This window comes from Phragmites australis, chromosome 14 (assembly GCF_958298935.1).
Source record: "Phragmites australis chromosome 14, lpPhrAust1.1, whole genome shotgun sequence".
NCBI lineage: Eukaryota > Viridiplantae > Streptophyta > Magnoliopsida > Poales > Poaceae > Phragmites > Phragmites australis.
Window position 1 is genome coordinate 22,677,733 of NC_084934.1, and position 23,768 is coordinate 22,701,500.

The window sequence follows — 23,768 nt, forward strand, 5'->3', positions numbered from 1 at the left end:
TCAGCCTGCAGAAGGTTTTGGCACCTGGCAGTCAGACCAACGGTATGTTGGCAGTCAGACCACAGTCTAGCGGGAAAACCGGCCCTAGTGGTGGTCTGATCATGAGATCCTGTCGGCGCCACTTTGCAAGGCCATCGACGGAGGCTTCGGTGAAACCTTCGACCATGGAAGGTACCAAAATACTCTATGGGATTAGTAAAGTGTTTCTAAAGTGATTTGGATAACATTCACCAAGCTAAACTCAAAATACCCTATATATAAGCCCTAGGGTAGGGTTAAACTTGGGCCTAAATGGAATGGGGATCTATTAGAGCTCGAGAGTGACGGGAAAATAGTAAGGGACATCTCACCTTACCGTATAAAAGCCTTCTATTAGAGGGGATCACTCCGGGAAAGCTCCGATTTGAAGATCTGGCTCTGGGGTGGTTTTGGGCTTGAGGTGGAAGAAACACGTATAGGAACTCCTCCAACGAACAGGATGAAGGGGATGAGCTCAAGGAAGCCTTTAGGGAGCTTGAGGAAGTTCCCTCCATCGATCTTCAATCGTCATGGATGTCGAAGTGATATGTCCCTCTCTCTTGGTGTGGGTGAAGGAGTGAGTGGGAGTGAGAGTGAGAGTGTGAGAGAGAGTGAGTGTGAGAGATTTGGTCGATTTTCTTAAGTGAAGCTTCTGCACGGTGGTGGTTAGACCTTGGTGTGGTTGCTCCTTTGGATTTTGATGAACTTAATAGAGTGACATTGAATCTTGCATTCTGATTCATCCAAGATTCGAATTGGTCGCTCGCAATTCAAGAGATCTGGTTACAATTCTTGATTTACAACTTTAATGACTTCGGTTGGAACTCGAAGGCATTTCTTCAGTTGCGAGACATAAAACACGTTGTGGATAGTGAATAGGGATGGAGGTAGGTCCAATTGATAGGCCACCTCTCCACACCGAGCAATGATTTGGAAAGGCCCTACATATCGGGGGTGCTAAATTCCCTCTGATTTGAAAACGTCGAACCCCTTTGAGAGGAGAAACTTTGAGATAGACAAAGTTCCCAATATCAAATATAAGTTCTCATCGACAGTGGTCCACATAGCTCTTCTCTCGGGACTAAGCCATGGGGAGACACTTACGAATAGCCAGAACATGCTCTTCTGCCTCTTTGACCAAATTCGGGCCTAGAAAAGCCCTTTCGCCATATTCGAACCAATGTAACGGCGTTCGACATCTTCGACCATAGAGAGCTTCAAACGGTGACATTCCAATACTCGACTAATAACTGTTGTTGTAGGAGAACTCGACAAATGACAAGTAAATTTTCCACTTCTTTCCATATGTGAGAGCACAAGCTCGCAACATATTTTCTAGAACCTAATTCACCCTCTCAGTTTGACCATCGATTTGAGGGTGGTAGGCAGTGCTATCGAAGAGCTCGGTTCCCATAGCTTCATGAAGCCTCTTCCAGAAATGAGAAGTGAACTGAGTGCCTCAATCGAAAATGATCTTCTTCAGAATCCCATGAAGACAAACAATCTGGGTAAGATACAACTCAGTACAATCCTTGGTACTGTATTGAGTTTTTACTGGGAGGAAATGTGCTAACTTTGTGAGTCGATCCACGATAACCCAAATCGAGTCATAATCTTAAGAAGCCTTCAGCGACTCGGTAATGAAATCCATACCGATCTCCTTCCACTTCCAGGAGAGAATAGACAATGGTTGGAGTGTATCGGTCGGCTTACGATACTCGACCTTTATTCTTCGATAGCATGACTTGTTGGCTCAGTTGGCTACCATCGATGACAATGCAGAATCAGAAGGGTTATCTATGATGGATTGGGAGAATAGATACAAGGTAGAAGAAAGTTTTGAGAAAATTATCTCCATGGAGGGGATCTTCTAGAAATAAAAATGTGAAAAAACTCTAGTGAAGGAGGGTGACAACAACACTAGATTCTTCCACATGTTGGCCAATAGGAGAAGGAGAAAGAACCTCATCTTGTCTATGGAGACTGATCATGGTCAAATCACTTCTCAAGACCAACTCAGAGATCACATATAGGACTTCTACAAAAATCTCTTTGGAACTGACTCAAGAGATGGCTTGATGTTAGCTGACTCTTTCTGGGGCAACCATAGTAGGTTGCTAGCTGAGGCCATTGATACTCTGATCCAACCCTTCTCTGTGCAAGAGATTGAAAATGCCTTTAAGGACATGAAGGAAGACTCTACTCCTAGGCCCAATGGTTTCACTGCTACATTCTTTAAAGCTTTCTGGAACTATGTTAAGGAGGACATCTTTGACATGTTGAATGACCTACATGTTGGGAGGCTAGATCTCAAAAGGATCAATTATGGGCTAATAACTTTGGTTTCTAAAATTAAAGAGTCCAACATCACTAAGCAGTTCAGACATATCCGCCTCCTCAATGTGGATTTCAAAGATTTCACCAAGGTTCTTAATAATAGGCTCACCCTAGTAGCCAAGGACATTATTGGCCAAAGACAAACCGCTTTCATCAAGGGTAGGAATATTTTGGAGGGTGTGGTGACTCTCCATGAGGTGATCCATGAGCTAATAAGAACAAGAAAGCAAGGGCTGCTGGTAAAGATAGATTTTGAAAAAGCCTATGATAAAGTAAAATGGAGTTACCTTGAAGGAGTCATGAAAGTGAAAGGGTTCCCCACACCCCCTCTATGGGTTGATTGGATTATTCAATCTGTCAAGGGAGGTAGAGTCTGTATTAATATTAATGGCAAAGGGGGCTGTTTTTCAATACCTACTAGGGGTTAAGGCAAGGTGATACTCTCTCCCCTTTGCTCTTTAACATTACAGCAGATGTTTTGAATGCTATGATGGATAAAGCTTCCTCCAAGGGTCTGCTTGAGGGATTCATAAAAGTGAGGTCTTTACCTTTGGAATGGAGCAGGAGGATTAGAAAAGTGGTCAACATGCTTAACTGCAAACTGGGGGTGCTTCCTCTGAAATATCTAGGTATTCCTATCTCTGATCATCACTTAGGCATTGCTTCGTCCTCTGAGGTTCTATCAAAAATGATCAAAAGGTTAGACCCATGGAGGGGGAAAAACTTAACCTATGAGCCAAGCTAACTCTAACAAATTCATGCCTAACCAGTCTACCCATATACACCGTGGGGTTTTACCTCCTTCCAGGGGCGTACACAAGAAAATGGACAGTATTAGATATCGTTTCTTTTGGACGGAGTTGAGGATGTGAACAAATATCACTTGGCCAAATGGGAAGCTATTTGTAGGCTTAAAGATTATGGTGGTCTTGGCATTCTAAACACAATGATTATGAATGAATGTCTGCTTATCAAAAGGATTGGGAAGATCTGCTTTGGGTCTGAGGAAACCCGGTTCAAACTCCCCAAGGCCTAATACATGCTAGATGGAAACTTCTTCACCTCCAGACAGAGAGACACTTCTCAGTTTTGGTAGGGATTGCATAAGGTTAAACACCTTTTTTCAATAGTGAGCTATCTATAAAGTGAATAAAGGTAACAAGGTACTTTTCTAGAAAGATGTGTGGTTGGGAGAGACTCCTCTAAAAGTCCAAACCCTGGTCGTATCAGCTTGTGTGCTCACCCAGATTCATTAGTCTCTGATTGTTGGGATAATAATGAGTAGGAGGTTCATTTTAACAGAAGTTTAACTGTAAATGATTTGCTCCAATGGGAAGAGTTGATGCACAAGCTACTTAATGTGCACATGAATGACTCAGAAGATGAAGTGGCTTGGGCTCTAAATAAATCAAGGAGATTTACCACTAAATCCCTACATAGATTCCTGACTTTTAAGGGGCTTCTCAGAAAGGGGGCTAAGAAAATCTGGTCAACCAAACTACCCCTCATAATCAAGATCTTCTTGTGGCAGCTTCTACATAATAAGTTACCAGTGACCTCCTCCATTAAGAAGAAGGATTGGCAAGGGAACATACACTGTTGTCTGTGTGGTAAACCTGAGGATGTCAACTATATATTCTTGGGGTGTATGTTGACACAGTTTTCATGGAGTGTCCTAAGAGATGTCTTTGGATGGAATGGGTTCGCTACCTCGGTAGCTGACTTATGAGCAAGCTAGCTCATGAAGTTCTTAACATCTCTCAAAACCTAGGATTTTTCCTATTTGCAGGTATTCGCTATATCGTTCGTGTAGAAGTGGAGCATCCTTCTCCGTGATGACAATAAGCTGATGGTGGACAGTGTCTCTTCTCAAGTCCAGGAGTGGCTGCGGGGCCTCAATCAGAATCCTGGCTCAGTCACTGATATTTGCGATATTTGATTTAGTGTTTTCTGGACTCTTATGTAATAGGATAGCATTTTACTACCATGTGTTTCTCAACGTTGCTGTATCTAGTGTGTTGGTAACCCCAATCCTTTTTCGGTTTTGTTCTAGTATCTGTTCTTTTCTTTCTTAGATGGTTGTGAACTCTATTTAATTGGTTTTCAATATAAGCCAAGGTAATATCTGGTAAAAAAACAAATCTAGAATTTGATCGGAGTGAATAAAGGTACGATCACTGTCATTAATCACCTGAACCCAGGCATGTTGTCCCAAAGGATTTGAGACATGATTTCTTTCTTTTTCTTTATGAGTAGATAGATCCACGGCCGAGAGAATGGCAGGCTGGATTTGGGACAACGAAACGGGCCTTGTGCCAACGGCCGAGGCCCACAGAGCCTAGTTCCTATTGGGTCGGAACCTCCGACCAGGTCGTATGTACTTGTGCATTTTCTGACGATTAATAGCATCCTCTGAAAAAATTTGTTGCACTAGAGGGAGAATGTAAATGAAAATACAGCACGTTCATCGGCTCAAAGATTTGGGAGTGATGATGAGTCGTTCATCTAGAATCTTCAGTTTAACGGACTAAAAGTTAAGTACTTACATACTTTGTAGGCGACTTCTGAATTTTAATTAGAGGACCATTCTTGCAAAGTTGAAGACTAATAGTAGATCAAGTATCGGTTTCGACATTCAAAGAAGAAGAATAAGTATTGGTTCTAAGAAATGTTTGATGATCACCGTATCTTCCAATCCGGAACATGTAACGCTAACATGACTAAGAAAAAGAGACACGCAACGCTAGATGGAATGCAAAACCAGCTCTCCAGTCTGACAGTTAGACCATCCTCAACCATTTTTCTTTTATTTCGTTCACTTCCTAATTCCCTTTTCCGTTTTTATTTTTTTATTTTTTCTCATCTTTAACACCTTCCGTTCGAAAGGATTTGTAAAGAAAAAGGAGAGAGAATTCTTTCCTGAAGGGAATGACTTTAGAAATTTATTCGTGAAGGAAACTGTGAAGAGAAACCGTTAGAATGCTAAAGAGAACGAAAATCTCATTCACGAAGGGATTCTAGATCGTGAAAGAAATCCATTAACCATGGTCTTATGCTAAACAACTAAAAGAGGAAGTGACCTGACCGGAACAAGATCAGCTGTACTGCTATCTGATACGATTCCTCGATCGTCGCCAGAAACTATTCAGCTCATGGTTGGTAGATGGTCAAGTTAGTTAAAGTCGATAGAATATCGCAAGAAGAATTAATCATTGCACATGCTGAAGCTGAAGATATGTGTACGCGTGTTGATCTCATCATACAAATACTGCAAACTTTGGTGCCGGTTTTCTCCTACTGATCTTTAGGTGTTGTGTTACCAGCATCAATGGAGAAAATTTAGGTAATCACAGACAAATCTGAGTGCCTCAAAATATTAGAGTTTTGGTGGCGCAATCCACTGGCCAAATCTTAGGGCTTTGTAGTACCTAGCTGCTAACATTTTCTCTTGGCAGATAACAAATCACATTCCTGCATTAAATCCTAGATCACGCAACCATCTTTTTAGGTTTTAGCCTTTTAGGATAGCAACCCAGCACCGTCCAACACTAAAACCAAGGCCTTAAGGATCATAACACAACACATGGGAAATCATGCTTAATTAGTTCATGCAATTAATTTAGTCCAAGAACACTGTAATTCCAAGCTAAATTTTTTTTAGAGGATTTTAGTACCGGATAGATTACATTGTGCCTGCAGAAAGGATAGGAATCATCGATCTATTCGTCACAAATACTTGTTTACATGTTACAACAAATCTAGGGGGTTACACTTGTTCCCCATATATCCTCAGTACTGTAGAAGAAGAAAAATTGTGTTTTTTTTCAGAAATCATGATAGTACTGTCAGGCATTCCTCAAGATTTGGGCTCGACGACATTCTTCCTCCTCGTCATGCGAATGTAGCAGAAGACTGCGACGATGACTGCAGCGGCGAGGCCCCCCACTATGATCTTGCCTCCGGCGAACGTCTTGTCGAAGGGGCTGTGATGGCCGTGGTGGGAGCTCAGCGGCGATCCTGCAAACCTGGATTCCAGAAGGGAGTGCGCGTGTCGAACCGCTGGAGCATAAGGAGCTTCTGCAACGCTGTTCATCGCGGAGCCACCGTCGAAGAAGAAGACGGGGAACGGCCGCGCCATGACAGTGGTCACGGCGAGCTGGCTAGACACCAAGCAGAAGAGGAAGAGACGAGGCATCTTCAGGTTATGCTGAGAGAGAGAACTCAAGAGAATGGATGTGTAGGAGGAGAGCTGTGAATGTGATACAGGGAGATCGATCTCTCTCACAAGTGGACTTGTTGAGGTGTAGAGAAGGCTGTGGCTGGGAGGGGTCTTATATAGGAGCTGGGTCCAGTGGTTTCCCAGTTCAGCTTGCTCACTGCCCAATGATCAATTGAATAAACAAAGATGGGGTGTTTGGCAATGGCTGCATGTCCATGCATGCACCCACTCTTTATGGATCTTGATTTTTCAGTGAATGATCAGTCTCATGGCTGGTGGCTCTAAAAAAATGATTGGAGGGAGGTGGCTTCTAGGAATCAGTGGGGTCAGTAGTGAGGTGGATGGGGCTCTGAATGCATCAGCAAGTGACATCTGGATGGATACCTCTGGATGTTATGGAAGAAGAAGAAGCATCACTGCATCAGCAGCTCAGCATCCAGAAGTCAGCTGCAATGCAAGGCTACAACTCTGTCCTTTTTTTTAGAGAGGAAGCTACAACTCTGTCCAGGTAGGGAGTCTTGGAAGCAGTAGCTGCATGGCAGGACCTTGTGTTCTGTCCAGCAGTTGACAATGGGCTTCTTCTGGTTCTGGAGGCAGGTTCTTGGAAGGTGAAATCTCAGAATGCAAACCTTGAGATGGCTGAGGTACCTAAAAAAAATGGTATCAGTGGCTGGTGTGTTTCTTGGTTGAATAGAAAAGTGAAGTAAACTAAAAGGAAACAAAATGATGTTACCTTTTTCGATCGGGTGTTCCTCGGTCCTCAACCTAGCCTGTGCCTGGGATCGAACCCAAGTCGTGGCTAAAAGTTTTTAGCATAACCATGTATCGCTAGTACGGCTGTAAAGTTGACGTTTTTTATAATATGAATGTAAACTAGATGGATCAGCGCGCTACGCTGTGCCAACTCATGGTCTGTATGAAAAAATAATTGTTGAAGCTGAGGTAAAATGCATATTGAAAGATAATATTTCTAAAATTATGCTACTTTAATGTTTGGTCAGAGCAAAAGAGATACATACAATAAAGTCTTCTATTTATGTGGAACTAGTGTCAATAATTACTTTCAATGTGCATACAATAATGTATAGATAAATTTAACAGATTACAATGCAGAACACATAAATGAGAGGCAGTATATAGAATAGTTAGAAACATCATATTATGTCTGGCCTTCTATAATTAATGTTCAGACAAAGTAACTGAACTGCATCTATGTTTAATTAGGATGTCTAATCATCAAGCTTTCAAAATCGGAGGGAGTACATATTTTGCAAAGAAATTTTTTTTGCGTTGCGCTAATTTAAACATCAGTTTCACATTTATTTTTCCTTTCAACAAAAAGTTGCAGGTCATTGCAAAACAGTGTCGATAGCAAAAGATGGATTTGCTATGCTCTAAGCAAAGATGGATTTGTACCTTGAGCCTGCTGGAGCACATTTGCTTGATGGATTTGTACCAAAATCATGAAGTATGTAGCATCCGTAAGACTTCTCCTTATGTGAGGTAAAGAGATTATTTTACTGACTCTGACTAATTTGAATGGAATCCCGAAGGAATTTGGAAATAAAAAGAGAGGATTAGAGAAGTATTTCCATTTCGCAATAGGGCATTATGACAATGAATCTACAATTATGCACTTAATCAAATACTTGTCCTGCATAAAATGTGTTTCAACATATTGATGCAAGAATTTACAAAACCCGCTTTGTGCAGATAAAGGTGTAGCTTAGGAAAATGATACTGGAGAAAATAGTATTGTCTGAATGTTCAAGAGAATTCAAGGTGATGTAACGGTATGAAGTTATTAATATAAATACTAGAGGTGTCTGTTAAAATACATATAAGTAATTAATACCTATCATTATAACCATGTGACTTTAGTGTTTGATATCAACAAATGAGATAATGTCTAGGCAACACGTATACGGTAATATTGTCTGAAATTAAGTAGATAAGTTACTCTCCATATTTGTTATAGAGTGAAGTAAAAGTGAGTGAGTACGTGCAGAAGTAGTACGTGTATATTACAGAGATAACCTGTCGGTGTATCAGGAACCAGGGGTCCCTGAGTCCCGAGGTCAGGCCAGCCGTCCGCCACGTGTCACCACCCCGCGAGGTCCCTCCTGCGAGGTGAGGAAAGTCTAAGTTCCGGGAGAAGGTGCTCGGGGCCACAGTCCCTGGTCCCCGAGCACCCCAGTTCCCCGATGACCCGCAGAGTCTAAGTACTGGGAAGAAAGTGCTCGGGGAGGTGCCCGGTCACCCCCGAGCACCCTAGTCCCCCAACGATCAGAAGGGCTAAGTTCCGGGAGAGAGTGCTCGGGGACTGCGCGCAGCAGTCCCCGAGCGCACGGTTCCCCGAGGGCCAGTGTGAGAATGCTCGGGAGAGAGTGCTCGGGGCTGCGCGTGGCAGCCCCCGGGCTCTCGGTTCCCCGAAAGGTCTGTGCAAAAGTGCTCAGGAGAGAGTGCTCGGGGTTGCTCGTGGCAGCCCCCGAGCACTCGGTTCCCTGAAGGTTCGTGCGCGAGTGCTCGAGAGAGAGTCCTCGGGGAGGTAACCAGTGCCCCCGAGCACCCGGTGCCCCGAGGGCAAGGATATGCATTCTCGGGATAGAGTGCTCGGGGAGGTGAACAATATCTCCGAGTGCTCGGTGCCCCGACGACCCGGAAAGGCCCCCGAGGGGCCCGCCAATGAGGTGTCAATCAGTTAGAGGCCTGAGGCCGCATTTAATGAGCGTGCGCGGCCTGACATTCCCAACTGCTCCCGCCGCAGTGTCAGTTCCTGCCATGCTTTGGCAGAGGGGCGTGGGGCTATTATTTGCACGGGTCCCGTCCCGTATCATCCGGTGTGTTTCGGGATAACATTGCCAGGATCAAGGCATTCCGCCTGCCGCCCTGCCGTGGCAGAGGAACAAGACAGGGCGGGCACGCCGGGTGGCTCTGTGGCTGCCCGGTGGTCCCTCTCAACGGCGCCCGTTGCCAGGGCGTTTATGGTGACAAGTGACCGGGCGTGCGCCGCGTTTTCCACCTCCCCGGTCACTTCGCCCAGAGGAAATGATGACGCATTTCTCAGTCATGGCGTCTTAGAACTTGTGCCCCCTCCTTCCCGTTCGGGGCATGTCGCAGCCGACGAGTGCATAAAAGGGTCGGCACACAGAAGAGAACGGGGGATCAGCAAAAATCAGAGAAAAAAGCCCAAGCAGTCAACCGTGCCGTGACCAACGAAGAAGAGACCGTAAGCATCGAGCACAAAAATACCAAGAACAAACCATAGTCCCTGCCCAAGAACAAGGAGCCTCAAGCTCTTAGTTAGACACAATATTCTTGTAACCAGCTACATCCCTAAGGGATCTCCCTCAGGACAGTTATTGCATCCATACAGGAGTAGGGTATTACGCCTCCGTGCGGCCCGAACCTGTCTAAACTCCGGTGCATTTACTTCCCTTTGCACTAGGTCGATCATCCCCCACCACCGGCCGTTGCATTTACTTCCACTTCCATTTATTTCTCCGACAGACTTATTCAGGATCATCCCCCCGGCCGAATCTCTAAAAAGGGGTCTCTCGGGATCCCTGCGACAGAAGTTAATCCTCCGACATAACCAGTATAGGTTACAATGCAATTTGAGGGCAGGACGCGGTAAAAAAGTTTAGGGACTAAGCATACTATACATGGACAACAATGTCAATATGTAATTAATAATATTATTCAATAAGCAAATATTGATGGAAATCAGTACATATAGTTAAGGCTAAGGAACTAAATTATAGAAAAACATCAAGTACATGAAAAGTTAAGGATACATATGAGAGATATCTTCAAGATCTCTCATATTTGATTCATATATACTCTAATATTTTCTTATACATGATGTTCTTTATTATTGTCCTAGTTGTTCTATCTTCATTTCAATGAGAATCTTTATTCCACTTGGTGATGTCGCTCTTGAAATAGCCACACATGATTGTCTATGTGAGAAGACATGCCCTTTTAGATTCGATGTTAAGCATGCCTTAAATAAAGCTATAGTCTATTAAAAAAAATTCTTAAGGCAAAAAATATGGCATTGAAACTTTAGCATCTCATACAAAATAGCTCAAAGAATTGCTAGACATGCATCTAACCAACTCCATTTTTGGTACAAATATAATTAAAGTGAATACAAAATGCAGTATATATTTAACATTTGTAACTTTTTGGAACGCAATTGATTTGATACACCTAAATCTTTGCATCATCCCATAAGCTAACATAGGGTATCTTCAGTATTATGTCACTACCACGACAAATATCATAGAGTGATAGTAGCCCAAATGCAAGCTTGATGCTTAATGGTTCTCCTCAAGTTACATCAGGTTTCCCTACAATTTTAGGGAAAGAGAGCAGCATACCAAAGCTAGGATGCGCTAAGTTGTGCCTGCTGTCGTCGTTGTTGCTGGCGGTGAAATCCTCCTGGGAGCAGCTAGCAAGGTAAGCGCCTGCATGAGATGACTCCAAAATAGTATAATTCTTTTCTCAGATAAATCACTTGAACTATCAAGCTACTCAATACAGACGTAATTGGGCATGTTTGACACAACCATTAATCAAGCTGCTCCACTCAGATTGCAGCACAACTATTTTAATCCTCACTAATTCATTTGCTTTTCATAACCATAACCAACCATGTTCTTCATATATATACATATATGCTTTTCCCTAGAATATCTTTTGATATGTAGTTAGCATAATGTAATTACAGTAAAATCAACAAATGAGGGGTCAAATCACATAGATTGTAAGAACAACTAATTAATCGTCACTGATTCATTTATTCATGTGCTTGTAAAGAGGACTATCAGAAGGGAGAAAAAGAAAAATCACCTTCTTTGTGCGCGGGTTGGTAGATCCCCGGCAAGTGCACAGAGATCAAGGCAGGAAAGTTCGACGACGGTGACGTGATGGAAGTGAACACGGAGGTGGGGTCGGAGGTGGTGTTAGAGTGGAGGTGGGCGAGGTGCGGCTTGGTGGAGGTGAAGGCGTCGGGTGTGGTGGCATTGAAGGGGGTGTCGGTGGCGTTGAGCTGCGGGAGGAGGAGGAGGGAGGAGAGCGGGAGGGCCTGAGGACTGAGTGGCGGCTCCAGTGGTGGGGAAGGCCCATTTGGCGGGGCGGGCGGGGGAGAATGGGGAGGTGAACACTGTCGCCTCAAGCTATAGTGTGTCGATGCCCCCAGTGGTCTGCAGATCCTTCTTTGTGTGTGGGTCGGCAGATCCTTGACAGGTGCATGAAGATCGAGGTGGGGAAAGTCAGCGGCGGTGACATGATAGAAGCGGATGTAGAGTTGGGGTCGGAGGCGGTGTCGAAGTGGAGGTGGGCGAGCTGTGGCTTGGCGGAGGCAAAGGCATCGGGGGTGGTGGCGTCAAAGGGGGGGGGTAATGGTGGCGTTAAGGCAAGGATTGAAGCTTGCGGTGGCCGAGCGGCAGCAGTAGTGCGCGAGGTGAGCCGGCACTGGTACGGACAGAGAGATCGAAGCTGGGGAGTAGGGCTGTAGGGGGGCAGCATGGTACATGGTGAAAGGCGAGTCGGACGCCGCGAGAGGAGTCTGGAAGGACGAAACGTGCATTGGGAAATGGCCTACTTGTCAGCGACTATGAACAGTAGCTACAGGAACTTGATGCCCTCATAGCTTGCCAATTCTTGCCGTGTTAATATATGTTATAGATTACCTGTATTTTAGATGGTTCAATGATTTACTTATAAACACAACAGAAAAACATCAATGAAATATAGCAGAATAAGAAACACAATTTGACACAACTTTCATGAATTAAATGAGGGATGAAACTTTCTACCAAATTTCTCTATGGCAGAAGTTAAAAGGAATGATGGAACTACTGCAGTAATTTCTTCACACTGAGTTCAAAAGTACAATGAATGAATGAATATATATGTGTGTGTATGTATGTGTATATATATGTATGTATGTATGTATGTATGTATGTATGTATGTATGTATGTATGACGGGAATAGCACATATATAATGATTTTATGGGAAATTTTTTTTACTGAATTTGCAGTGTCGTAGTACAGTAGTCAGGCTGTGCCGTTAACCTATAACCATTGGATCAGCGAAGATGCTTCCATTGTTTATAGCACCGTGCCACCACATGTGTGGAGGAATCACCGGACAGAGTTTAAACAGCAGCTCAATTTAATATGCTGTTCAGAATTGTTTGTGTCTTACAGGGAGCAAACATTGAAGGTACAGCACTAGTTTTCAGGTAACAGGTGCTGAGTTGCAGGAGACACCATTGTTGAATTCGTTGCCTCCTGGAGATTCCATTTTACTTCTTCTACAGATACATGGTATGTTTGTTTTGTTTGTGCTTTTTTGCTTCTAGTTAAAAAACTGTTTATATTTTTTTTTAAAGTTGATTTTGGATTTTAACTGTGGTTTTTATAACATTTTAACTTCTCATCACACCAAAAGTTAGAAAATCTCTTCTCAACTAGTTTCTTAGCTTCTAGTTCATTTTCTCAAAAACAGACTTTTAGCTTATATAGAAATCACTTTTTAACAATCTCGTTTGTTTAGATTTCTAATTTCTGAGAAGTAGAAATCAGCATAAGTCCAAACAAATAGGCCCATAGGATAGGAGGTAGAAGCTTTTGATTGCTTGCTTTGTCTTGAGAATGCATGTCAAAAGAAGCACAAGTCACTCTATTGCCAATCACCCCCCTCCTTTTCCTTAGGGTGTACATAGAAGCGCCTAAATCTAATTGGACAGGAGTTCATTCCTGATTCTGTAGTGTGATTACATAAATTGTTGCTTGATAGAATTCATGCATGTATAGTATTAGTATCTCATTTTCATTAAAATTGGTTTTTAGCATAGTTGATAAACCTGACTGACGTATTTGTTTAGTATTTTTTTTTCTCGAATATGTAGGTGAGCTACGTATCTTTGTATTAAGAGAGAACAACGGGTGTGTAGGGGATTTTGGGGTGTTTTCCCTGTTCGCCTAGTAATTTTTCATTAGTAAATAACTGGCGTTCTACTCCAGAACTACTACAGTCAGATAACTCATTTACCTGATGCTTGCATACGAGCAATCGTGCTAAACACGCGACAAAGCGCGTCTAACACCGTAGGAATCAGAACATGATGCATAACATCTATAATAAATATTCCAGAAAGAAAACATGAAGGAGAAGATAATCTTGAGTTTGAGGTCCCGTGCATGTTGCTCATGTTATGGTACTCCAGCTGTTCCCTTTCCTAGATTCAACCACGAATCTAAGAAGTGTCCCATTCTGGATTGAATGGAATTGGGATCAAGACTCAGGACCACTGCATGCTTGAGATAGGTGTAAACAGCATGCCAACACGCATGCACGCATGGTGCCACAATGTCAACTTATCAAGAATGATTAACATGGGGGCAAAATTAAGGGAAATTTGATTATATGTCCTAAAATTGATCAATTTTTAATAATACGTTTGAAGTTGATTATTTCTTATCATATGTCTTAAAGAGACTAGTTTGTAATAAAATTTCGTATTAGATAAGAGAGGTAAAAGATAAACGCCTTGAAATGATGGACAACTCATGCTCACTGTCTCTCTAAATAATCAATTTCGAACTTATTATCAAAAGTGATCGACTTTGGAACATATAATTAAATTCCTCCATAATCAAACCCAGCACGGATGAAGCTTCTTCCCCCGCGGCGCATCGCTGAGACCGACCAATTCGTGACAACCACCCCCTCGTGCAACCAAAACTGCAGAGATCTTCAGATGCACCGTCGAATTCTATATGTGCACCAAGCAAGCCAAATATAAAGATTATTTTTTCTGAACCACTGGACGGCAGAGAGACACTGAGCATGAGCTGTCCACCGTTTCAGGACCAATGATTCTTACTTTGTTAAACCTCCTCATCATACAATCCTGACATTATAAACCTGCTCATCATACGGTTCTGACACTATAAACCTGCTCACCGAGCGACATAAATTGGGCGCATTACGGGCAAACGGCGAAGCGATTGGCTCTTGTTAAGATCTTCATTTGGGAGCAGATAAAAAAAATTTCCTCCAAGCGTCCTGATGCTGTTTCAGTGGTTTGTATCTTGGTCATCAAAGAGATTCCTAGATTCTGCTGACTCAGACATAAGTTGACATTTTTACCTTGGGTTGTGGCAGGAGGGCTTGTTGACCATGAGCCAGAATGCACTGCGCTCGTCAGGTTCAAGTACATTTGACAAAAGTGGATGCACTTTCATCGTACTTCTAATGCACTGCTGCTGTGAAATCATGTGCTCAACTTGGCCTTGTCTGAGGTTATATCATTCAGGTGAACCCTCTGTGTCAACGCCTCAACGGTAGGGAACTCACAGATTTGGAGATAGCTGGTTCAGTATCAGATAAATGTTACAGCTAAGTTCTGGTTGCAGATCAGTAAGATACTGGCAGATTTTTAATAAGTTTGCAGCGAAACTTCCTTGGCCTCAGTGGATGTTTTCTTTTCATCTTTGAAGAACATTTGAACTGTCCTCTAGCTTATAAGAGTTAAGTTTGATTTGTCAAGAACAGTAGAAATTTGTTCATTGATTGGACAAACTGTACCTAAAACAGCGATAAAACACCCCCGAGCCCAGACTGGCAAAAACAGTCATTGACAGGGACTTGTCAATAATCAGCTCGATTGGGAACGGAGATCATTCAGGGCAACATGGGGAATAAAAAATTAAAAATGATCAAGATTCTGGAGCGTAACTAACAGAGCACGCTTTATCAGAAAGAGTTCAAAACCGGGAGATAGGCCCGTATTTGTTCGATACAGCACTTCAGCCCATCTTTTCGTAGGTCCATATTTGTTTGACACAGTACTCTAGTCATCTTTTGGTGGTCTAAAGGATTAAATAAAGTATGTGTACCATTAGTAAAATTATTTCCACAGATAGTATCAATTGTTTGCTTCAGCCCAGTTTGTTTTATTGTTGATGCTGATCTTAATCCCAGTTTCAGCAGAAGCTATATATAATTGCAATACAAACACATCCATTTGCTTCACTTTTATGCTCTTAGTCTCAGGTCATCAAATTGACCATAGTCAAAAACTCAAAATCTTCATGACCAGGAAATGAGATGCCTTCAGGTTCATCAAAAGTAAGTTTCTCTAGTGGTTAGGGAAGGAACAACATGAATGTGGCCGGTACATTGTTCTAACAACCTATCATACAAGTGGACCCAAAGAAAAGCATATTTTGTTTGTTACTTCTCAGATCCGAGATCCTGCATTACAGACACACAAAGTTGCAGTCGTTGAGGCGAATAAATGGCCTGATATTTTGCGAAATTGCCTGAACAATAGAATTTGGTTAAGGGTATGGACAACTAATACAGGAATGCCCAACAATGTAATTTCTGTAACCATAGGGGCAACTACTCTGGCCATCAGTAATCTGAATGATCCTTTTCCATCCTGTGCATTTATTGCCTCTCTGCAACACGACCATCCAATCCATAAACACACACATTCACTCTGTATATGACCTAAAATTTTTCCACTACAAAATCATATTCTGGAGAGTGTTCTTGAGATGCAAGCAATGAAATAATATGTGGAACAACTGACTGATCTAACTTTTAGCTCATCAGGTTACTACGGCCATAAAAACCTGTACCTCAGCGCATGCCAAATATTTCTTCTGGAGGATCATAGATATGCCTCTCTGGGAACAACTCTTCGAAATCTTGCTTCACTCTGTTTCTTAGCAACGGGTGAGGTAAAAGACCCTTCAACAACACCCTGAAAGGCAACTCTTCCGGTGGATCAGGTGACTTTTTCATGTCCTCATAAATATTCATTGCATCTGATGGGGAACCGTATCTCAAGAATCCTCTTATGACCTCAGCGTAAGTCTGTGAGTCAGGAAAAAGGTTCTCATCTCTCATGTTCCCCCAGATTACCATTGCTTCCTCCATCTTCTTGCACTTGGCTAATGCAATAATCAAGTCTTTGTACATGTAAATATCTGGTTTATACCAGTCCTCCTTTTGTATGATCCTGAACATCTGCAACGCAAAGGTTTAGAAACTAGTGAGTCAAACAACAGCAAGCAGAAAATACCATTTCAAAATTTGAATAAAAGTGAAGTTAAGTTGAATATCCCACTATATATAGTATGAATTTAGTATTTTGATAAAACTATTTTTAGTGTTGTAAAATATATTTTCGGGATCAACCAGCATGCAATGATTTGCACATCCATTGAGATTTAATCAAGAACTATGACCAAGCATCTCCCTGGAAATGATTAACTTGGTTAACCTCTATGATATTAATGTTTTATTTTTTGCATCACAGAGCACAACATCCCAATGTGGCCAGAAACATCTATATTCATTTTTATCTAAATTTATCACTTGGAAACCTACTCAGCCTATTGTCCAAAATTTGATCCACGTTACACACCTCTCTCTCAATCTCTCCGGGGGGGGGGGGGCTCCAGATGGAAGCAAAGCATGCACAAACATTCAAATATACTATGAGAATTGAACAGGTTTTAAAAAAAAATCTTGTATCCAGAAAATTACAAAAAGGAAAATAAATGCAATTGAAAATGAAGAAAAATAATTGTGGACATAGCACATAACTCAGAAAGGAACAAATCAACCTATTCCTGACATATGAATCACACGAGCCATAATTTTCATTTCTCTGGAGCAATCACAAAGACATTTAACCATAAACAGAAGCTAATGTCCCCCTTCTTAGAGCAAAACAATTGCACCAATTCAAGACTGACCAAATTGCCACCAATTCAAGCTGCGTGATACTACTTCTCACACTCGTTCCTGAATGCACTAATTCACCGTTTTCAAGCAATCAAACAAACATTTCAAGAAAATTCACCAGATACAATCTAACGAATCTATGCCCCCGCTGAGACAGTAAATTCCTGATGACCCTGAGGATCCAAATGCCTCTCTAATGCGTTTCTTGCAACTCCACGTCTACCGGCGTTAAGCAAGCAACAAACAGTTCAGAAAATTGCGTATATGGCAGCACTAGAATTTCATTTTGTGGGTCAATACATGTCTCTGTATCCCCTCTAACTCGCTCTATGCCACAAATTTCATCCTTCCCAGTGAATTAAAACGACCATTTGGGTAAAATCAAGCTCCCGACCAGCCCTCCATGCAAGAGATCGCCCAAAAAAGAGCGAGAGGCGGGGGAAAGGCCTCACCTTGACGGCCAGATCGACCTCCTCCTGGCGCTCCAGCTCGCCGAGCACGGCGAGCTTGTCGGCCTTGAGCAGCCGCGCGACGTGCCGCCGCACAAACTCCGCCAGCTTCTCCTCGTCCCCCTTGAACCGCTTCAGGCCCTGGATCGCGAACAGGGCCTCCTTCCCGATCAGCTTCTTGCTCCGCCACAGCGGCCCGCGCGGCCGCCCATCGTGGAACGCGCGCCGCCACGCGCCGCCGGGTGACGGAGGCGCCGGCAGCGTCGGCCACAGAGAGGGCCCCGGGAGGAGGCCGTGACGGGAGGAGGATGCGGAGAAGGGTGGTGGGATCTTGGGGCTTCGGCGGCGGAGGTGGAGGAGGAGGCGGGCGAGGTGAGGTCGAGGCGTCGCCATGGCGGCGGCAAAACCCTGGTCGTCGTGTCTGCTGGGTTCGTTGGGTTTAGAGTTGGAGCCGTGGAGACGACGGCGAGACGGTCGTAGGCATATGTCTAACCCTCGAAGTGCATGACTCATTAAGGTTCAATAGCCATTTCTTTAATTACCTTTTTTCTAAACCATTTTTCCTTCATGCAATGTAGATTTACAGTTTTTTTTCCTTTATACGCACCCATCAATTTAAAAAGATTTAATTTAGCAATTTGTGAACCATAAGTTGTTGTGGTAACCAACTTAATATACTTACATTATTACCCATGCAAAAATATATGAAAAATCTGACACAATAATTTCTGATTCCTCAACAATTTACAAAGATGTTCAACATTTATGTGTGATTTGTCAGAACAGTATATGTGATTTGTTAGGACAGTACATTCCATTTGTTGTATTTTTAAAAAGTCATAAAACCAAACCATATGTATCTGTGTATGATTAATTGTGAACTACCTCACGGTTCAAATGAATAAATCACGTTATGTAACACCCTGTGTTTTGGCTTATTTCTAAAAATCACTAAAAATTTGAACTTTTTTTAAAAAAAATTCAACAAATTCAAACTTAAGTGTGTAAATACGAGTAAAGTATTCCCAATTTTAATTTTTCAAATTTTGAAATCATGCACAGAATAAACCATGCTGCATTGTGGAGTTTCTATGCTTCCTTAGATTTTTGTCTGTTGTTCAAATTTCTAAAATTCCTAAATCAATTCTAATTCTAAATCTCTACCGGACCAAAACTCTTTCTCTTCTAAGAACCCAGCCCAATTCGGCCCACTTCAAACCCCTTTCCCTTTTTCTTTACTTCTCTTTTACGTCGGGCCTTATTTCCCTCTCTCCTCACTTCTAGCCTGATCTGTCTCGTCCCATCTCGCCTGTCATCGCGCTAGCCCCTACTCTCACTGTTGTGGCCCATCTCCCCTCGTCTCCTCCCTCCTCTCTACCTTGACCTGTTTGCCTAGCACCTCATCCACACCTCGACTCGATCCGCACCCTTCGGCCCAACGGCCTGATTCCATGCCCACGCCACAACAAACCACAAGACGACAGCCCGTGGAAGCGTTGGGCCCATGCGATGTGGTCACCCTAGCCCTCCTACCTTCACCATCCCTCTTTTCCTCTTCTGTTCTCTTCCCGATCTCTCTCTAGTATTTTCATTGCAGGATGCTAGTGTCACCACATTGTCATCCCCGACTACCTTGTCACATCACTTGACTCCTCCTCGCGCCCTGTAGCCATGCCATGCCACCCTTTTTGACCGGCAACCTGCAAACCTCGACCAAGATCCCACGCCACCCATCCCCCTACCGGCAGATATCTATCACGGCCAGGATGTCCCCTCCCCCCTCCCCCTCCCCTTAAACTGCCTTACACTGCCTATTTAAGTCGATCTGAGCCCTCTTTCCACCCCATCTCTCTCTTACCTCCACTCTCATTCTATCCCTCTCTCTCAGTGTTCCAATGGAGGAGTTAAGCCACCACCGCCACTGATCTCCCCACTCCGACCACGTACCACCCCTCGCCTCGATGAGTGACACCTTGACTTCCCTGAGCACCTTTGCCTTCTCTCTCTCTCCCTCACCCACACCGTAGCACCTCCACTGTCGCCGTCTTCCTCTCATCGCCACCTGCCGCCAATGTCCTACATCCAAGGCAAGCGCACACGAGCTTCATTGTGTCACGTAGAAGCTCCTTAGCCCACACCTTCACCCTCAGAAACCTTGTTGCATGCTTCCATTTCTCGCAGTCACCACCACCACTTCTAGCGAGGTCCTACCAACGCTCCAACTCACCATCGGCCCTAGCCCACCTCCAGCTTTGTCGTGCCTCATAGATCCCTAACGTGTATCATGTGCATGTGTCCACTGTTGTTAAGCCTTCACCAGCGAGCACCCACCACGTAACCCAATCAGATCCTCTGCTCCGACTGTCACTCCTCCCCTCCGACCGAACACATGGTCGTCATGTGTTTGCCACGTCGGACAAGCCTTACTGATGTGGCACCACTTTTTCCCATCCCCACCTGCCATGTAAGTGCAAGTCCATGGGAGCTGATCCACCGTGCACCCTTCTCTAAGCCAACCCAATCCATAGTCCCACGAACGATATCCACCAAATAGTACTATCCCTATTTGACTATTGACCAAGTAAACACTGACATTTGACTTTGGTCTTTCCTGTCAATCTCTCATCTATTTATGATTTTTCAAAAAATATTTAATAAATCAGAAAATACTTTTCCATATAATATTCTAAGGAATATTCTTTCCTTTTTTTCTTTTCTAAATTATTCTTCCAGAAGACCTTCCGAGAGCCGTTTTCTCCTCCGATTTTGATGATTCTTCCACCAAAATTCATGTAAATTCAAGATCTATCCATCTATGCCAATTTCATAATTTCTAGAGGTCATTTGAATTCCTTTTAAATTTGGATTTACTTTGCCATAAATTTAGATATAATCTTTTAGCTTATACTCTAAATAGTTTAAAAATAGATAAATGTGAATGATCATGTTTTAGGCTTAAATGTAAATTTTAGTAGGAATGAATAGTATCTTAATTAGTGTAGTCAATAAACAAATGCCTGGTGATTAGGTATATAGGCTAGATAATCATAAATTAGGGAGAGTAATTATGCACATGTAGAATACCACATAGATGTATACTTGCGTATACCTACACATGCTCACATACATAAACATGTAAGTAACACATGTACACCTACCGACACACATACATATATATATACAAATAAGAAACCCTAGTAGTCGTTTCACGACTAGTTAACCTATAGAATCACATTAAGATAGTTATAATGATTTGACCAGGCTTCCTCTCAAGAATCACAGTGTAGAATGATAACTTGATCTAACTTTCACCAGATAACAACACCTAGTCATCATATTTCAGATTCACATAACAGTATATAACTACAATGTTCATCACATAAGTAACCCTAATAGCACTTCCCACATCTAGTAACAAATAATTCCATCAAAATAGTTATAATGATTTGATCAGTTTTTCTCTCAGGTTCACATAAGCTAGGAGTACAAGAGCACAATCATGAATCCAAGGAAGGAACTAAAGGGCAAGACCTATTCGAGAGGAATCCAAGAGACATGGATTACAAGGAAACACCGAGAGATGTCCCCTAACAAAGGCAAGTCCTAACTCCTTGATCATGTTGAACCAATGTTTTTTTATTTAATTAAACATCGAACATAAAACTTGATTAATATGCTTGCATTCTATGTGTATTAATATGCTTGCATTCTATGTTCGTTAAATTAAAACATTATGATAGTTATGATCTATTTTATTAAGTCACGTCTTGTCCACAAAATAACTTATTAAACTTAGGATGTTCAATCATTTGCTATAATAATGATGGGTGATGCCTTGATACTAGTATGCTTAGGATGATTACTTTATCTTTTTAGAGATGTGTTCCTCAATCAATCGCATGCTTTCACAAAACCATTGTGTATTGTTGTGATAATCCAGGGGCATTTAACTTTTTGCCACTCTTAAGAAATGGCAATTCTTGCTCTCACTGACAATAGATCAGGGTGGCAAAACTGTTGCCACTCACTCTATAAGAGTGGCAATTTGTTAAATAATCCATGAAGGGGGGATGATGTTAATGGAACATGGGTGAGAGAAACCTTGTTTTGGCGGGGGTGAGCGAGGTAGCCATCTGGAGAGGGTACCTCATGCAGCAAGTTCTCTGGGAGGCTGCAAAGGATCGTTTTTTTGTGACATCCTACCTAGAGAATACCATACAACCAAATGCCCTGTATGCGGCAGGGTTTGGCTTCACACCTCACTAGCTTAGCTCGGTACCCACTCGGTGGCAGGAGTGCAACGAGGAGCAGGAGAAGACTCAGGTGATCTAAGTGGAGTCCCAAGGTTCGGCTTGAGTCTGTAAGAGGGCCATGTTTAAAAGAAAGTTATGTTTTAAGCTCCTGGTCAGTAGTCCCATGAGTGGATATTGTAGTGATGCTCAGTGGGTACAAGACAACATTATGCCCGCTCTGCCATTGCACGTGGATGAATGTGAAGCATATCGTGTGGGTAAAGTATACAACATCTGCAGAGTGTAAACATATCCGACAGCCGTGTCCACACTCAAAGACACCGCTATGGTTTGATCTCAATGATTAGCTTTATGGTGTGAGTATTTCTTTGTAGGGATTGGTGACGTCCTAAGAGGGGGGTGAATTATAACATTTAAAGCCTAATTGGTTCCAAAAGCTTCACAAGATAAACCTATATCAAATTCTATCTAAATGTGCTCTAGGTTTATCTAGTGTGTCTACTCTACTGCTCAAAAGAGTTTTGCAACCTATAGCCAATCCTAACAAACTACTCTAGGAAGATAAATGCGCAAAGGTAAATTGCAAGTATGTAAATGCGGAAATGTAAATAAGGTAGAGAGAGAAAGCTCAACACAAAAGATTTTTATCCCGTAGTATCAATGGCATAAACACCTCCCCTAGTTCACGTTGGAGCTCTACCAAGGATATGCTCCCGGTCGGCATCCGGTCATGACTCTTGAGCCACCAAGCCACCAAGGCAAATTCTCAAGATGGATGAGTCACCAAACCACTAAGGCAAGGTCTCACCACTAGTCTCTCTTTCAGTCACTTGCTGATATGATCTCTTCGGAGCTTGAGCCATAAAGTCAAAGGTCTCTGCGTCCCCGCAGAATCGCCTTGCCGCTGCTCTACACCAAGTCGAAGTGTCAACAAACTTGTTGGCGAGTCACTAAGACTCCAAGGTGCCGACGTACCTCTTGGTACAAGTTAGGATCACTCCTTGATCCCCTCTCAAAGTCACAACACCTAGCTACAACTCTCTCTAGGCCTATAAGCACTCATCACTCTCTAATCTTGTGCTTAATCACCTTGGATGATCATTTTAAACACTTTGATGGCTTGGATGTCTTCTCAAGTATCTATAAGGTTCCCTGGAGTCCAGTAGCATGTCACACCTTCAAATGACTGAGTAGAGGGGTATTTATAGCCTTAAACCCACCAACTAGCCATTTTTCCAATGGCTCAAAAAAGCTGTTAACACCGGATGATCCGGGGAGAACAGTAGTACTAACACTGGATCATCCGGTGAGTATATCTTCAGAAACTAGCTGTTGGAACCTCACTCAAAGCATCTGTGAACACCGGACACTCCGGTGTATACTACATCTTTATCACTGGACTATTCGGTAAGTACATTTGAGCCATCCGAACCTTTGCAGCCTCTCTGTGTAAATTGCTCCGGTGTAAGCCTCTGGTGCACTTCCTCTTGACACCGTACCATCCAGTTAGTTCATCCTTGTTCTTTGACACTTAAAATCACCTCTGCGAGAAATGCTCCGGTGTATATCTTCCGCTGATCACCAGACCTTCCGTTGAGTTCAACTTCTTCTGTCCCGAGCCAAAATACTCCGGTGTGCACCTTCTTCACCAACACTGGACTATCCGATGGCTTCTTCAGTTTTGCTCTTCTCTGCAGATAAAGCTCCGCTT

At 42.9% G+C, this 23,768-nt stretch overlaps 3 protein-coding genes across 3 annotated transcripts in view; 1 reads left to right on the forward strand and 2 right to left on the reverse strand.

Moving 5' to 3' along the window:
• Window positions 1-23,768, forward strand: part of LOC133890435 (probable V-type proton ATPase subunit H) — a 58,894-nt gene that overhangs the window by 6,469 nt on the left and 28,657 nt on the right. The gene's annotated exons all lie outside the window — the stretch shown is intronic.
• Window positions 5,972-6,754, reverse strand: LOC133891448 (uncharacterized). The gene has a single exon (XM_062332162.1). The coding sequence runs from the start codon at window positions 6,548-6,550 to the stop codon at window positions 6,212-6,214; it is 339 nt and encodes a 112-aa protein (XP_062188146.1). The 5' UTR covers window positions 6,551-6,754; the 3' UTR covers window positions 5,972-6,211.
• LOC133889956 (protein THYLAKOID ASSEMBLY 8-like, chloroplastic) lies at window positions 16,025-18,832 on the reverse strand. The gene is made up of 2 exons (XM_062330385.1): window positions 17,808-18,832; window positions 16,025-16,632 (listed from the first exon to the last, which is right to left on the reverse strand). Exons 1-2 carry the CDS (start codon window positions 18,315-18,317, stop codon window positions 16,243-16,245), a joined length of 900 nt encoding a protein of 299 aa, XP_062186369.1. The 5' UTR covers window positions 18,318-18,832; the 3' UTR covers window positions 16,025-16,242.

Excerpts from the sequence above, each read along its gene's own strand:
- LOC133891448 (XM_062332162.1), bottom strand. The coding sequence starts at position 6,550 with ATGCCTCGTCTCTTCCTCTTCTGCTTGGTGTCTAGCCAGCTCGCCGTG.
- LOC133889956 (XM_062330385.1), bottom strand. The coding sequence starts at position 18,317 with ATGAGTCATGCACTTCGAGGGTTAGACATATGCCTACGACCGTCTCGC. Across the intron at positions 16,633-17,807 it reads AGGTCGATCTGGCCGTCAAG|ATGTTCAGGATCATACAAAA; the intron begins GTGAGGCCTTTC and ends TTTGCGTTGCAG.